Source organism: Gadus chalcogrammus, chromosome 7 (genome assembly GCF_026213295.1).
Source record: "Gadus chalcogrammus isolate NIFS_2021 chromosome 7, NIFS_Gcha_1.0, whole genome shotgun sequence".
Classification (NCBI taxonomy): Eukaryota; Metazoa; Chordata; class Actinopteri; order Gadiformes; family Gadidae; genus Gadus; species Gadus chalcogrammus.
The window spans coordinates 22,299,660-22,318,041 of record NC_079418.1 but is presented as its reverse complement, the minus strand read 5'-3'; the positions used below and the strand labels follow the sequence as shown (position 1 = coordinate 22,318,041).

The window sequence follows — 18,382 nt, the reverse complement described above, 5'->3', positions numbered from 1 at the left end:
GAGAAGGAACCCAGAAGCCTGCGTAAGAGTATCGCCTGAGCACTCTCCCCGGGCTCACCTGGGGGAGGGCTTTTGAGGAACGACTGCATTATTGATGAGATATTTTACAAAAACAGCTGCTTCTACATCTGGGGGAGGGATATGAGTTCTTTAAAGGTCTGACTAAAGTTTATCCACTGTGCTGCCCTGCCGTCTGTTAGCGTGGAGCCAATCTGTGGTCTGTTTCTGATTGAATAAGGCTTTCACACTGAAAAACTTCAGTGTGAAAACAATATCAACAATGTCTTCCTAAAGGCGATATTTGGATATAGACTATGAGCAATGGGCGGAAGTGGAAAAAAGTATGTTTTTGGGCAATGACTGATAAAGTAGTAGGCAAAGATAAGTTATATATATATTTTTGGCATTCACTGCATCTATTTTCCACGTTGAATATCACAGGATCTGTTAACCTTTTGTCCACAGGGTCAGACTCCAAACTGAAACCGTGCTCTAGATTGGAGATACAAGACCTGTTTGTTTAACTGGAGGTAAATTCCCTGCTTCCAGATCTCGCATTTCCAAAGAGCCACAGTGTTCTGAGAACCAAAGAGTGGCCCCGGCGTTCATTTTTCCCAAACCAAAGATCTATTCCACTGTTTCGACTATTTGCTCTTCTATCTTAGATATCACTAGGGATCACTGAACAAGGATCATAACACCTCTCTGCTCCTTCATAAACATGCATCTTAATTCAGTGTGAAGTGCTTTGGTAAAAGTGCCTGCAGAATTGCTGGATTTTGTTATCATAAAATGCATCCTGGGGTGAGTCTGGAACCGTCTGGATAGGGCAAAATGGAGCATTTTAATTCTGCTGCAAAGGTTGACAATAGCAAGGTCAAATATCCTTCACAGGAACATGCCCTGCGCGGCATTGCTGCTATCCCCAGCCAACAGACAAACCAGCATAGAGCCGCTGCCAGGTATTACCGCCGCAAACAATTTGAGAAATATGTCACGCTCAACCACTCTAAAAGCCATGTCTTCCTGGGAGCGAAGTTTGGAAAAAAAAAAGTTATGGTGTGCTAACCAGCAAAATAATGGCCTGGTTGGGCTCAAGGTTAACACTGAAAGTCAACTATGCTGAGTGGTGAATGAATCATCGCAATCCATTTAGTCCCTTGAAAATGAGGTCTCGTTCGCTTTTCAGAAGGTTTCTGTGGAAATAGGAGGCTTATGTATAAATGGCTTATTTTTCTCTTTGCAAAGGCCTAGCCTGATGCAATACAGAAGGAACAATAGCACAGCCCTTATAGGATTACAGGGGCATGCTCTCGTACACACAAACCCTGAAGAAAACATATTCAATGTATATAGGATTTTTTCTGTTAATATTTTTTTTATTTTTAGAATTCTCTACGTAGGCCTACATGATGCATTGGATTCAAAAGAAAAGTCAACATGCCCTCGGAATAATTATCAAAATGTTGTTTGGAATACATTTCTTTGAAAAGAATCATGTCTAAAGCAGGCCTCCTGTAGCCTGGCTGCGCCCGCCTAAGTACTTCCGCTCAATTTGAATTTCCCTTCAGTACTAGGTCTGGACCTGCTGTATGTCATTTGGTTTTCTGGTGCCGCCACAGCGGCCACCAATCAGCGAACAGAGGGCGCGTCTGAGAACAATGACGATAAAGTCGTACGCCAGTTTGAGTTGTTGTTGTAGGTCGGTAGTTGATTTACAATGTGCAATTTTTCCCTGATAAATTAAATTCGACGAACAAAACCTGCAGCTGTCGTTGACGGACATTTTCGTGCAGACGCGCAAGGTGTTTGGTTTGTGTACAACCTGCGCGTGATTCCCGGCGCATGACATACGTCACAACCAAACGTTAGCGATTGGTTATGGCAGATCCAGAGTGGCACTGGGCAGATCCAATCATTTTAAACTTCAACAGACACCCGCCTTCAAGTGAGTTAACGTTTGTCAATTGATTAGGTCCAGACTCTCTGTACAAATGAAATGAAATGAAGTGAAGTACGAGAGTCTGGTAGAACCAGGCTAGGCCTCCTGTGGGGTGTACTAAGAACCTCGTTTCACATTGTGCACATTGTGCACATTCTTGGGAAAACCTGGCTCAATAGAGGCGCAACTCACGATGAGAGTTAAATGGCACCCCGCACGCAGAAATTCAAGACTGACGTGCTACCTCCACTCTACCACTCTCTCACGGAGACCCAATGCGCAACGGTAAGCATTGTCTGCATATGGTCCAACAAGGACGATCAAATAGCGAATACCCTCTGATGAGAACCTGTATCTCTCATAAAGAATATTCTCAGGCAATGCCAAGGGATTTGTCCCGAAAGAGCCTCCGTCAGAGAGACCCCTGTACGATACGGGCTCCGAGGTCCACGGGAACACCCAGTAATGGTGACGCCATTGTCAAAGGAGGGGCTAGGAAGCTGCACACGCCGATCTAATCCGATAGACTTAGCTGAAAACCTGCTCCCGACCAGGTTTGGTTGAGACGCTAAAAGAGATCGACTTTCGTGTCCCAGCTAACCCAGGCTTTGAGCACAACATACCTCGCTAACCTACTAATCGAGGTTCGTAGTACAGGCCACTGGTTCTAACAATCAATGGGCACTGCCCTTTCTGAACTGAACAAAAACAGACAAAAAGGATCAATAATCAGCAGGTCTTTGTTGAAGTGTGGTTATAGCATAAAAGCAAGGAGGTTGTGAAAGAGTTGTACACGAAGCAAATTATCTCACACACAACCACATACACACTCAGCGCTCTAATTGGGTTGGCCTATTTATCATTCACAATCCATGCAACGATCGCATCAGACACATCCATGTAGGCCTACAATTGCAGCATGCGCGATACGCCTTCACCCCTTCGATCCATCCTACCGAGCGCACATGGCCCCCCCGCAGAACTTTCATGCAGTGCAGTGCAAAAAAAGTTGAAACTCTTATCTCTTATGTATATTTATTAGGCTTATCAGTGCTGATGTTTCGATGCAATTAGCCCAGTTCTGGCTATTACAGGCCGATAATTGCCTCTCCTTTGCTTGGCTCTTCTCTGTGTGGAAGGAGAGCTGGGGCCTTGTTTGCTTTCTTTTTTACAAAACAGAATTGAGCCAGTCCTTTAGTCTTTTTTTGTGAAAACTTGTTTGTGCAACTTTTCTTTTGGTAATAAATGGATCAAGAAGATATTCAACTTTTATGTTTTAGCACATCTATTTTTTTCGTAGGCTTTCAGGGCATCCGTGCAAAACAATAATGGATAACACAAAAACACTGTATTAATAAAAATTCTGGTCTCTGATCACTCCAGGAAGATGATTTTATGCTGTTATTCAGTGATGTTTTATGATGTACATTTGGAGAATGAGAAAGTTTGTGTTGAGCACACAGGATGAAAGGTGTATAGGGCAGGAATACGCACACTGAGAGAATGATTTGATTAAAAACGACAACCCGTGCAATATAAAAGCTTTAGGGTCAATAATGCATTACACAGTATGTCTAACCCTAACGCTTTTAGAGTGCTGATATGTTACACAAATTCATATTGTCTTGAATGGAAAATAAATGAATAGTTATGATGAAATCAATGTATTGATAAGTTACAGCTACAAAATACCCGTCCACTCAGTCCGCTGCATAATGCAACAACCTAAATCTTTATTGATAAGGCTGGCACGATGGCACAGTGTTTAGCACAATTTGCCTCCCAACAAGAAGATCCTGGATTCTGGGTTGACGTGGGTTTCCACCCACACCATAAACCCGTACACATCAGGTTAATACTCCTGCCAGGGCCCTTGACCGGGATACCAGCAGTAGCCCTGCAGTAGGTCCGCGGTTGCTGCCCTTTGGCTGCCCACTGCTCAGGATCATACCACGGATCCTGTTGATCAAATGCAGAGATTACAGTTCCTTCTACTTCTGCAATTACAATGAATGTGTTTTTTAAGCTCAGCTGTAACATGAGAGTTTGTTCAATCATTTTCATTTCAATCATTACATTTTATTCCAATCTGTGCTTTCTCCCATCGATACCAAACACACACATTTCACAATCCTGTGCATTTTCTTAGTTAGATTCCTCTGATTGAAAGCAACAAAATGCAACATCCAACCCATGAGGATTTAACACGAAGCAAACCCATTAGCCGGCAGCAGCCTGCAAAACCTTCCGTCAAAAGATAGGGGAAGACTGGTCAACCATTCTCTTCCCCCCCCCCCCCCCCCTCCCCAACAACCAGCCAGCCAGTAGCCTGCGCTGTGTTATTAATGAAGGGGCTCAGGAGGGGGATTAGCAGCGTTTTTCTGTGATTAATGACGGAGGACATGGGAGCGGCAGCCATTCAGCTGGAACACTTTGCACCTGTCTGAGAGACGTCCGCCTTGTCCCAGCTGAGAGAGGATATCCTGGACATGAGGCTCAGAGAGCATAGGGGAGGGGGGTGCACCATTCACTGCATCAGTGTTCTGTTTGTCGGTTTGTCATGTGATCGTAAATTAATGATGCTCAACTTTTTTGTCGTTTTTGATGGATGATTTCAGAATGTATTTTAAGAAGTTATTTGAATATCAGAGTGTGACCACAACTCATTGAATGTCATTGCTTTAATTTAGTTTGTTTTTAACAAATGCATTATGTGTTATGTGGTGACCCCAGAGATTAGCTGACCACTAATGGGGGATTCTTTAATGAACAAAGAAAAAGGCCTACACATGCACCCTCTGTAAGACTTAAACTGAGCTTTTATTGTTATTTAATTTCACTTTTCACTTGTTAGACCTAGCCCCGTTGGACCATCCTAATCTCGCGAGTTCCCATTCTGCCTTCCCCCTGCACGTCAGTCCAGACTCGAGCCGCTGAACGCCTTTATCCAAAAAGGTTAAAATGATAGGACCAATCAGAGCTAGGGTGAGGGAGTTTAGCACAACAATTTTGATCCGCAATAGACTGAATGACGGGTGTTAAAAGATAAACAGAAATCTGCACAGGCGGCTGGACGAGAGGCCAGGGATTAGGATTTCTTCTTCATTTCGTATCGAAATGAAGAGAAGAGGGCTGGTGCGCCACTCTGTTTGGCGAGAGGTTTTTGAACAACGAAAGGCCGTGTGGAAATCAATTACTGCTCAGCCAGGGCCGGACTGATATTTGTTTGCTAAACGCCGAATTGAATATCCGGAGGGTCTCGCAGGGCTACAAAAAACCCATTCAGGGTGTCTTGCTCTTTTTCCTTCTTTCACTTAATTGTGTTCTCCTTAAATGCACTCAGTGTTTGTGTATATATATATATATTTATTTATTCTATATTGTGTGGGTAGGTGGGTGACTCAGCCCTCCTAGTCCCCTGATTTAAGCAGTAGCGACACGCTTGCACACAAACACACATATGTACACAAGCACACTTGCTCGTGCACTCCCAATAGCACCCACTCACATTGACAAAAGGAGCATAGACACTCTGCTGTTTGGTTCTGACACACAGACACACACGCTTTTATGCACTATCCGCAAACCACACTTGACATTGCCACCTTCACAGCCAAATATCACACCACACTCCCACACTTGGAGTCTGGAAGAGCGTTTACCAATTAAAGGATGCTCACTGAGACATTTCAATCCCCCTGAAGAACATAGGCCAAGCAACCGGTTTCTGGCAGACCCGCCTCTCAATGAGAAGCGTTAAATTGTTCCTATATTACATTTTTTGTCTAAGCACCACTGTGACAAACATCCACCGCCTCATGTGCTCCCCACAAAGCTACATCCTGGCCCATTCAGTGCACAACAATTAGCCCCATGTGGTCCCACATCTGCACGCACACACAATGCACAACACAACACAACACAACACAACACAACACACACACACACACACACACACACACACACACACACACACACACACACACACACACACACACACAGTGTTTTCTGCCTTATGCTCGATTTATTACACAGAGATTGAAAGCAATTCACGATGAATTTACAATGTAATTGCCAATCATGCTATTAAGCAAGCCTGATGGAGAATTCAGCAGCATTAAGACTGCTGCTGAGGGCTTCTCAGTCCTTTTGGCCTGGTGTCAAATGGAAAATTAAGAATGCTGTGCTCCCATTTATTTATTAAAACCCCCTAAAAAACAGAAAATGGATGGGTTCAAACACGTTTTCGCTCAGCACTCCAACTGAAAGGCTATTAATACGCAGTGCCTTCATTTCGGGGCCAGTTAATTAACACCTTATGAATCCTTCTCGGATCACCCATTGTGAAATAGCAAACCACTTGCACTGCAGTGTTAGAAAAAAACAAAAACGCGCTGACGCCATTGTCTGTGGTCCTTCTGCCAGTGTTCGTACTTATGAGGGGAAACTAGTTGGTGTCGGCTGAGGCTGAGACACCCGACCAATCCCAGCGCAGCGTGGAACACTGGGAACACATTTTCCAATTAGTGGGGCCACGTCTGAGCCCCCCCGTCAGCCCACGAATCACACACAAACAGAAAAATCGTGGACACACAGAAGTTCACACAAACACACACATAAACACACACACACACACACACACAGATGCAAGGATGCACCCCAAGCACATGTTTTTGCGCACACACAAACACAGACACACACACGCACACATAGGCACACACATACAAATTTATTTAAAGGTTTTTAGAAGTCAGGGAACTTCACACATTTTGCCGCTGCCAGTTTTTATCCCGGCGACGCTAAGGTCTGCATGTCAATGCTCGAGAAATTGAAGAAAAAAAAGCTAAACAAAAACCCTTTTTGTGCCGTGTCTTGAATGACACCCGCAAAATATGAATATCAATTTTGTCACTGCTTCTTTAGCTGGGGAGTGTCTCTCAGCAAAGCCAGTGGCCTTGTCGTTAAGTGAGCGTGTTTTTGTCTTCTCACCGTGACTGACTGCAACATCAGGCTCCGAGCTCTAATGAAGGGGAGAGGCTTGCTGCGGGAGCTCCAGACTGTCACAGCAAAGAGACGGTACATATTTTACCATCAACAAAAAGATTCCAAAACAGAGAGTGAAGCGGCAGAAACATTTAACTTCCTCACCTCGAGTGACTTGAAGATCTTTTTCATTTCCAGTCTTTGCTTTCTGTGCTTTTCCACTTTGTCACCGTGTCTCACTCCAATACTTCGTTTTCCTTTTTTCTAACCTATAGACACGGCAAAATGGGCAGTCTCCCTCAACATAATAGCGTGGGATCACTCAACGACTCATTAAAAACATGATGGAAATGTGGTTTCGTTTTTTGGCCGTTTAGGAAAAGGGTAGCGTCATCAGATGTTGCCAGTTGCAATCTGCTCATAGCTTTATAATTTCAAATGTTAAACAAATTAGATAATTAAACTGGCTAATGCGTTCTATGAAATAGTTGCCCCTCCTCCTTGACACCACTCAAAAGCAATACTTCCTGATGCCAAATGTTACAGCGGTGTAATGCCATGTGATTAGCCTGATATCAATGGGAAACCCAATACACAAGCATATACTGATACGCTCAACGCTTTTCAATTTACTTATTGTTTTATTTGAGGGCACTAAAATGATTGCGAGGGCTGAAATAAAAAATGTGTTACTGAGAACTCACGCTTGCCTCACTTGTTATTTCACGAAAATAATATTTTAGTTTCTACAGACTTCAGATATCTATTAGAAGGCCAAGAGGACATGTCTTTTTTCCGAATTTCATTTCCAAGACTTGGCGAAGAACTGTATCCTAATGCAATTATACAACCCTTAGTGAGAGAGAGTGAACATAAACCTTGTGGAGTTCGTAACAGTGGGCTAGATTTAACCCCGCCTGGATAAGATTGACACAACACCACAGAGAAGGAGCAACGTTTGAGGGTTAATTAAAGGTTAGTTTGAACTGGCAGCGAGGTCGAATAGGGAAATTTATCGCATTTTATACTTCCTGTATAGCCCTTGTAACAAGTGACGGCAGAACACTTCTTCTTAAAGTGTAATTACCCACAGGGCCCACCTAAACACCTGTTGAGACTCTGAGGGAGCTGGCGTACTCACACTGAGTGGCAAGGTCACCGTTATAGAACTAAAACATAATAAAATAATTTTAGACAGTCTGTAAGTAAGCACATAAGTAGGAGCGCAAGTTAGCGAGTGAGCAAGCGGGTTAGTTTGTCTGCGTGTGCGTGTGGTAGTGTGGGTGTGAAGTGTGGCATTATGTCAGGAAATCAGTTAGTAAGAGAGTGAGTGGGCTGGTATGTAGGTGGGAGGCAGGGCGAGGGCGTGGGTGAATGAGTTAGTGGCTGTATTAGCGAGCGTGCGAGTGAGTCAAGAAGCATCCGAGTCTACAGAAAACATTGATTCCATCCTACTGTCATTTGCGAGAGCGTTCTACTGCGGTTGCATATTCAACTCTGTTATGGCTTTTGGCAGACCTGCTTGGAAGTGTGTTTCCTGATCACTGTCCCAGATGGAGAGCCAAAAATAACTCCTCAACTTTACTTTTTTATGACCCGTCCTTCGACTGTGCGTTTGTTTGAAATTGGTATTTTGCATCTCTGTACCTGAGATATGCCCACTGATATCAGAGTATAACAATCAAAGAACCATGGTGATTTTGGTGTGCATTCCTGTGTGTGTCTACAAGTCTTTGTGCGTGTGTTTGTGTTTTTTAGAGTGTGTATGGGTTTGTAGGTCTATGTGTGTGTGTGTGTGTGTGTGTGTGTGTGTGTGTGTGTGTGTGTGTGTGTGCATTCGTGCGTGCGTAAATGTATCAGAGCAATTGCTATTCATGAAAATGGGCATCTACACAGATACTCCTGTTGTGGTTTTGAATGTGATGATATCTGTTACAGGAAAGGGTAAACTGCCCTGGGATGAGTCTCCATTTTGCAAATACTGTCAAAGGATGTGTTGATAATGTTTGTGATGTGGCAGGGCTTGAGATTGATCCCACACAGGAAGAACCGTGTGTACTTTAAAGACAGCCGTCCTATCTGCGTCCGGACATAAGATACCACGTTTGAAGTCTATATTTGATAAATAGGGTAAAAAAGGCAGTCAGCATTGGAAACAACATCATTGTGTGTGTTTGTTTACTGATAAGACCTCTGTGGACGTGTGTGGGTTGGTTGTTTGTGTTGTGCTTTTCCAAAAAAAAAAAAAAAACATAGTCTGTGTGTGCGTCGCTAGCCAAATCGAATGGAATTTGGAACAGCATTATCATATATTTGTTTAAGTTACAATTCGACTTAGTTTTGAATGACATTCTGCATGGCTTGGCTTTGTATTTATATATTTATTTGCCATCATCAATGATTTAAGTCAGTAATGAAACTCAATCTAAACACAGCCTGTTTAGCTACTCTTAAAAGGATGTTCAATGAAAGATAAGGCCAGCATGATTATACGCAATCATTATTGCATTTATCCTGAATGAAATAACCAAGTAAGACAATTACAACATTCGATCCTTCAAACTATTTGATAACAAAATCATTGGCCATCTTGTTGTTTCAATTGGGTTTGGCCAGTATTTTCTCACTCTATGATTGCGTGGTTCAGAAATGATTCACACCTGCTGTGGTCTGAAGAAATCAGTTGACCGTACAATTTTTGAGTCCAAACCTGACTGTTGCACTCAATAAAGGAGAGAAAAAAAAAACATTGTGACGTTTTGTCTTGTTATTATCTCAGTGCTCCCACATATTGACCAAATAAGAGTTTCAGGTAAAAAGCGTGAGCAATTTTGTAGTAAACGTAGCCCATAAAAACGTTCATTGTTGGAATCCTTGCTTCAATCGGCTACCGCAGGTTTCAAGATTTTTGGGCAACAAAAGATTTTTGAAGCTTCGATTAAACGGCAATGGCGGTATTTCTAAAGGCCCGTTCTACAGCGCTATATGTCCTCTGCCCGCCCCCCAAATCCCCTTCAGACGCGACCCATTGAGGAATTCATCGTTTGCTGCGGGGTTTTAAAGTGGCACCCCTCTTTCTTTTCGTTTTCCAAGAAACACCTGTTTTCAGGACATTTTTTTTTTCATATTTTTTTTCATCTGTCAAAGTGGTATCTGCATGTCTAATATAAACTGCCAAACACTGTTCTCATTGGGAGACAGACGTAGTGGGGAATAAACAAAAAAGGAGAGACGCCATCAGTGTGTTTTCTGCACGAGCGTCACATCAGGGGACTCGTCAAACGTCAGCGCCATTCACCTTAGCCACAATTGTTACGTCAATCACAATGCCAAAATGGGGATAGATTTATCTTCAGTTTCTTGGCGCTTTTTCACTTAGCATTGCCCTTCAAAACAAACTCCAAAAACGTCCTTTGGATACTCCTGATGTTTCTACACTGTGTGATTCGAAACCAAACACACAAACCACTCAGACACACAGAGACTAACGTTAGCGAATGTTATCTATCTAGATGCTTTCATCTATCATATATAATTATATCCAGGGACCTCAGCACTATGGACAGCTCCAGTGACAGCCAGAGTCAGGACCATGGACAGCTCAAATGACATCCAAAGTCAGGACCATGGACAGCACTACTGCAACCAAAGTCAGGGCCATGTACAGCCCCATTGACATCCAAAGTCAGGGCCATGTACAGCCCCATTAACATCCAAAGTCAGGACCATGTACAGCCCCATTGACATCCAAAGTCAGGGCCATGTACAGCCCCATTGACATCCAAAGTCAGGGCCATGTACAGCCCCATTGACAACCAAAGTCAGGGCCATGTACAGCCCCATTGACATCCAAAGTCAGGACCATGGACAGCAGCGGTGACTCCCAAAGTCAGGACCATGGACAGCAGCGGTGACTCCCAAAGTCAGGACCATGGACAGCACTGGTGACTTCCAAATTCAGGAACATGGAGAGCACTACTGACGTCCAAAGTCAGGACCATGGACAGCACTGCTCACTCCCTAAACCAGGACCCTGGACAGCACCGCAGACTCCCTAAGCCAGGACAATGGACAGCACCGCTGACTCCCTACGCCAGGACCATGGACAGCACCGCTGACTCCCTAGGCCAGGACCATGGACAGCACTGCTTCAGCAGTAGCCTGGAACTAGCAGACAGACTGAATCAGTACTAGCAACAAGAACATCAATACAGTACTGAGTACACAAGTATAGTTCTGGGAACCTCAGTATTGAGCACTACAACACATCAGTATTTGGCTGTTGAACATGTGGCTGTTGAACATGTGGCTGCTTGAAATCTGATTCAAGTCATTGATACCTGCCTACAATGCTGTGAGCAGCTCTGGCCCATCCTACCTCCAGGACAAGGTCAACCACACACCCAGACCGGCCACTGCGCTCTCTACCTGCCAGACTACTTGCTACTCCCTCACTTCCAGGGGCCTCAGCTGCCGCTCAACACAATCTAAGTTGTTTGCTGTCCTGGCCCCACAATAGTGGAACGAGCTCCCCACTGACATCCGGACAGCTGACAGGCCAGCCCTCTTCTGCCACAGACTGTACTAATATCTGTTCAGACTAAATCTTGGCCCATCAAACAAAATACAATTCAAATAAAATAAAATATGAAATAGTCTCTCTTTTTTTCTTTATTGTAGCACTAAAAGCACTTATTTTATGAATGGTATGTTAATGTATTATTACACTGAGTATATTGGTGTTGGGTACCTCAGTATAGTACTGAGTACTTCAGCACAGTACTCAGTTCATCCGTGTTATGAACACATCATCGCACTACGGAGTACATCCACATAATACCGAGTACCTCCCATTAGCACTGAGTACATCAAGCCAGTATCGAGCACATCAAACTCAGTACCTCAGTACCTAGTATCTAGCCTAGAGCCAGCACACCTACTGGTAAGCCACAACTTATGCGGCGAGTCGCCTATATAACTGCGGCTGGAGTGTTTATAGTGGATAGCGGGGAGGTGGTAGGAGTAAGTTAACGTCGATAGCATGCATCTCACCAGCACGTAGAGTCCCCAGCGTACGGCACTAGGAGAACAAGGCTACCCTTGTGGAAGTCCTGCACAAAGAATCCAGCGGGCTTTGAAGACACCGCTGTGTTCTGCTACAGCCCGGGTTGCTCCGCTGTCTCTCTCTTAGGTATTGGACGACTTTCCGTTTTTTTTCTCTTATTTTGTGTTTCATTAAAAAGGTTCTCGTTTCTACAACCCACTCTTTGCCGCACTCACCTGGAGTTGTCGAGACAAGCACTGTTCTCGTTCTTATTTCCAGGAGATCCAAGTATCCGGCCCTGAGACCACTGGATGTGAGGCTGTCTTCTTTACGCCGCGACTTTGAATTGGCCTTGATCTATCCCTCAGGAATGTGCCTTCTAAGGTTCTAAACACACGGGCATGCTGGGAAACACACGCACGCAGGGGCACACCCACGCGCAAGCAGACCTGAACACACGCGTACGCATGAGCACGTGTGTGCATACACACACACACACATACGCACGCACACTGGGAGCATTACATCCACACTGAGGCACACACACACGCACACCCACACACGCAAACACACACACACACAGCCACACGCGCACGCACACACACAGACACAGGCACATGCACACAGGGAGGGGAGGGCTGTGGAGTTTTGAGAATATAAAACACAAAACTACTTAGTCTGCCTTGCCCAAGAGGACACTAAATGACTGCCTGAGTGTCTTTTGCTATTAAATAAGGACTGCAGGATCCAAGATGCTGATCCATCAAACCTCATTGACTCGTGCTGACGTTGCCGGCCGCACACTGCCACACCGTGGCACGGCAGGCACCTGAGCCGGCCGTGTCCACCGTCTATTTAACGGGCTGGGCCTTAATGCGAGGAATTGATCTACATTGTATTATACCTTGAATAAACCATGCACGCTTCAATACACATATCTTGTAATCCTAGCTGCCAGCCAAGAAGATTAAGTGGACAGAATTAAAAATTGAGTGTGCAGGCTTTTTATAGTGTGAACTAAACAACATCACAGTGACGGGCCCTGTGTATTGAGAGAACAGCCCTGGGAACCAGGCAGTACGCACGGCCCACCGTGCATGTTGGTTTTAATGCTAGCTAGCCAATCAACTCAGCTATTATTTATGGATAAACTGAGCTCCTCAATAGCTCTTTTAATTCAGAGAAGACAGCGTTATTAAACAAGCTTGTCCTTAAAAGGACTGACCAAATTGGATGGCTTCTCCAGTTTGTTGACAGCCGATTGAGGTTTTTCCCTCATCCTCATCTTATTTGTTATTGGGCTGTTAATTCGTGTGTCTTAAAGTCTTCTTGGAAGAGAACCACGCCAAACAAAACAAGGTATGCTGTCGTCTTAACAATGACACCAGGCTAACACGCTCAACACAGTCATGTAGCTCGTTGCAGAGTGTGAAAGTTGGTGTGAAACTCTGTGACGATATCAAACAGAGTAGAAGAAATAGCACAATATCAGCTGGTTGAACGTGGCTACATTATGGATTTTGAGCTGCTGTTCCCTTTGGTTGAAATAATCTGGGAAGGGATCTTTCAACATCTTCGACAACAAACATAAAAGAAATTCCGGGGAGCTTGTTGAGGAAACGCAGCTGCTTCACTGTATTTTCAAATCTCCCCCTATCCAAATGCCAAACAAAGTGTACATGTACACATACACACAAACAAACACACATGCAAGCACACACACGACACACACGACACACACAGACACACACACACACACACACACACACACACACACACACACACGCAAGCGCTCATGTGTGACACAAGCGTGGTTGAATGTGCAGTGGATATTGCTGCACTGCACATACAACCAAGTCATGTTTCACATACATGTGAGCACACACACACAGACACATACACACATGCAGACACAAGCATGGACACACACACACACACACACAAGCGCTCGTGTGTGACACATGCATGGTTGTATGTTCAGTGTACATTGCTCCACTGCACACACAACCAAGGCATGTGTCACATACACGTTAGTATCTCACACACACACACACACACACACACACACACACACACACACACACACACACACACACACACACACACACACACACACACACACACACACACACACACACACACACACACACGCTCGGTTGTATGTGCAGTGGAAATTGCTCCATACAACAACACACACAACCAAGGCATGTGTCACATATTGCTCCACTGCAGAGCTTGCGTTCCATTGTATAAAAGGAACTACTGTTTACTGAGCCTCTAACTGGATAAGGTGCTCCCGTATCCAGCTTTGGCTGATCATTTCATCTGTATAAATGCGTGCGTGCACACACACACACACACACACACACACACACACACACACACACACACACACACACACACACACACACACACACACACACACACACACACACACACAAAAGAAGAAAGAAACCGAAGGGAAAACCCATGACTTTAACTCAGAGGACCATTCTCTAAATCCGTGCCAGCAGCTCCATCTGCCACACTGTCCCAGCGTGGGGGTCGGTGGCCGGCATAACCCTGTGAATCATGTGGCGACGCCCGCCTGCCCTGACTGCCGTCCGTCCGGAGACCGTTTGTGCGGCTCTGGTGTGAATACGGCGAGGGTGGTTAATGAGGGGAGAGGAAAACGTTCATGGGGGGCCCCTCCCCCCCCCCTCCACAATTTTCTTCCCCTTCCTTCTCTTCATTTCTTGCGGCTCGGCAGCATGCCGGGTGTAGATAACGGCGTCGGGGTGCTGGTGGGGAGGTGGAGTGGGGTGGGCTGGGGGGGGGGGGGTGGAGGTGGTGGAGGGGTGGGCGGCGAACAGCTGGGCTGTAAGCATTCATGTCGTGTCAAGGGCTGAGCATCTGACGCTACGGTGGGGCGACGCACATGACGCCGTTGAAATGTGCAGGCGGGGGATGGGTGGAGCCCGCCGCGATGAGAAGGCGTCAAACACACACACGCACGCACACGCACACGCTCGTGGGCACCCGCCTGCATACACACGTGTGCTCGGAGACATCGAAGCGATCGCGCTCGTGTGCATAACCGCCCACGTGCATTCATGCAAACGCACATCTTCAGATGCGAGCAATTGCAGACATGCAACACTTACGGAGACAAACACACACACACAGACACACAAAATAAACGCTAACACCTGCTGCACACACACACACACACACACACACACACACACACACACACACACACACACACACACACACACACACACACACACACACACACACACACACACACACACAAACACATATTCACACACACACTCACTCACAACATACACACAAAATAACACACACTCTCTCCCCTAACACACACACACACACACACACACACACACACACACACACACACACACACACACACACACACACACACACACACACACACACAGACACACAAACACAAACACGCGCCACACACATACACATACACCCCCCCCAGAGTCTTGGCCCTGGTTCAGCAGCAGAGTTTCAGCACAACGAGGCCTTAGTAATGCAACCGTGTGGCCCCGGTCCAAACCCATGCTCCGATGCACGCCACAGAGACACACCGCTTGTGTGGCATCAGCCCACCTTCCATCCCATCCTTAAAATGTTTCCGGTCCGTCTACGATTTAAGGCCTCCCGCAGCAGTTGGAAACGGCGCAAGGCGGGCATGAGACGCGTGGGTGGACAATCGCTTTAGAAGGGTTGACAGTTGACAAACCCTGCCAATGCTCACTCGGTGTGTGCGTGTGTGTGTGTGTATGTGTGTGTGTGTGTGTGTGTGTGTGTGTGGGGGGGGGGGATAGATGTGGGAGGCCCCCTGTGTGAGGATGGAGGAGAGAGTCCTCCGATTACAAATCGTAACACAATATGTCAAAGAAGCAAATAGGAAAGATAAAAAAGAATACTGATTCTGAACTGGTGAAGTCATCTCGTGGTTCTATAGGGTGTTCGACTCCCACCAAGCCAACTGGCTCAAAGGGTTTGAACCCTAATGTCCGCAGGTCTAGCTGCAGGCATCTTTGAGGAAGAAGCCCGACCACTACCATCTTGACATTAATGACAGGTATCCACAGAGAGAGAAAGAAAGATAGGACGGAGGGAAGGACGGAAGAAAGAAAGATAGAGGGACGGACGGACAAAATAAAGAAAGGAAGACAAAAACGAAAGAAAGAAAGAATGAAAGAAAGACACATGCACGAAAAAAAAGAAAGAAATCACCAACGATACAAACAAACAAATGAACTAAAGAAGGAACAAACGAAAGGACGACGCAAGAACCAAAACAATGAAAGAACAAAGGAGGAATAAACGGCGGCATCCAGGCGTGTCGGCCCCCTCACCTCTCACAGAGTGATGCTTCCACACCACGCTGGGCTCCGGCCGACCGAGGGCCAGACACACCAGGTTGACGTTGCTGCCCTCGTTGACCGTCACGGCCTGGGATATATTGGTGATTCTGGCAGGCACTTGGTCGTGGAGAAAAACACAAGCACAAATACAACAAATTAATATTTATGGACTTAATTCATGGGGGGAAAGCAAACAATATTATAATAAATAACACCCTGAAGTTTCCTTGACTGAACAATGTGGGCGTCGTTAACCTGAAATGACTCAGTGACGTATTGGAAATGATCCGGTTTGACGCGGTATCGCGCCTGATTGATTTTTCTTCCCCGTGTATGTATTTACAACACGGCTCACCTCCACAGCAGTGCCATGGATTAAAAGATAGATGTGATTTCATCTCCCTCCCCAGACAGGAGGACTGGGGTGGAACTGCGAGACGAAGGTGTCAGGTGTCGGTCCTTGACCTCCTAGCCTCCTCCGCTAAGATGTGTCTGTGTGCCGACGTGACCTTAAAGAGCAGCCACCGCCATTGATACAAAAGTTTGAAGACTGCACCGTTATTTGGTTTGATTTTGTATTCTGGTCACTAAAGCTGGTTAACTTTAGTGACCACTTCATGTCTGATGAAAAAACATTCCCTTTAGACCCATAGAGATATTACAAAGGAAAATCAATTCATAACGATAGTTAATGGTAGGGCCGAGGTCTGAATGCAGGAAACAATTTCTAAACCACTGGCGTGTCATCTCCCTCCTACTCATGTGTAGCTCAAGCCTATTTATAACGTTTTGGAACTAACTGTCAAACTGAAGTCAAATTACGGTCAGATTACTGTAATAACTTTTAAATATTATTATCGTCCTAAATAACTTACCACCCCTGCTGTGGCCCCCACTTTGTAAATAAGAGCGCTAGATAGTGCAGATGATTCATCTCTTACGGGACGCCCCTGATCTCATTTCAGACTCCAACCAGGAAAGTATTGTGGGCACATGTGAGCTTGTGTACATGTTTGTGTGCAAATGTGTGCTCTTGTGTCAGTGTGTTTACAGTTTCAATTTGTGGCACGACTAAGTAAGCCCTAAGGCAAAACAAATAATATTATAAAAAACCAAAATAAAACAAATAAAGCAGTGTGACTAAGATTATAAGAGGTTTTGGTGGAAGTTTGAGCACACTTGCCCACAGGGCCTTTGCTCATAATCTCAGAATCCTTTTTTTTCAGATTGTGTTATAAGAAAAATCAAATCGTGAAAGGCTGGCGGAGGAAGACATAAGATCTCATTATACCGATTCTCAGGATCCACGCTGGGACCAGTGTTCTGCATTCAAGCGGAAAACAACAAACGGAGTTCCAGAAACACCAAAGCAGGGACAAGGCTAAGAAAGCCATTAACAATACAAGAGGATTCATAATGTACAGCTGTGACAGCACTTCATTTGGTGCGCCAAAACCCCATCGGTGATTCACATTCTCTTTTACTCTCTGGTTTAATTCCAAATTCCGAACACTCAAGTACACCCAAGCCCACTTCTAATCTGGAATTTCATTTTCGGGTTTGTTATCTGAACAAAGATCAATCTTTAATATGAATGAATGCAAATCAAACATCCATTCAATGCGTGACAGACTAAAGCCTAGGGTGCTCAATGCTCAGCTGAAGGGTTCTGTGTTTGATCCCCACTGTCCTCAGCCTATCTATCTACCCAAGCATCCTTGGCCAAGATGCATAGCCAATACCTGCTTCTTAATAAGCTGTCTCCGGCTGCAGAGACAGCTCATTAAGAATCCCCCTCTCCCCCCTTTAAATGACTAAATAACATCAATGCATGCAAAGCGTTGTGAAATTGACTTGTAGGAGATGGACTATTTCTCCAGGCGTCATGGGAAATTATATTTAATAAAAAAAAATACCCCGATATGGTTGAAGGAAATGTTGACGAAGTGTAGTCCTAGCACGCGGCCTGGACCACAGGGATCAAAGCTGAGCGATTTGTTCCCTTGGCATGGCGTTGACCTTTGA

General features: G+C 45.2%; 1 protein-coding gene across 1 annotated transcript in view; it reads right to left on the bottom strand.

The window, feature by feature from the left end:
- Window positions 1–18,382, bottom strand: part of LOC130385856 (opioid-binding protein/cell adhesion molecule-like) — an 85,061-nt gene that overhangs the window by 18,131 nt on the left and 48,548 nt on the right. Inside the window, exon 3 of the mRNA XM_056594587.1 lies at window positions 16,349–16,474. Within this exon, the coding sequence (XP_056450562.1) occupies window positions 16,349–16,474 (126 nt within the window). The remainder of the gene's footprint in view (window positions 1–16,348; window positions 16,475–18,382) is intronic.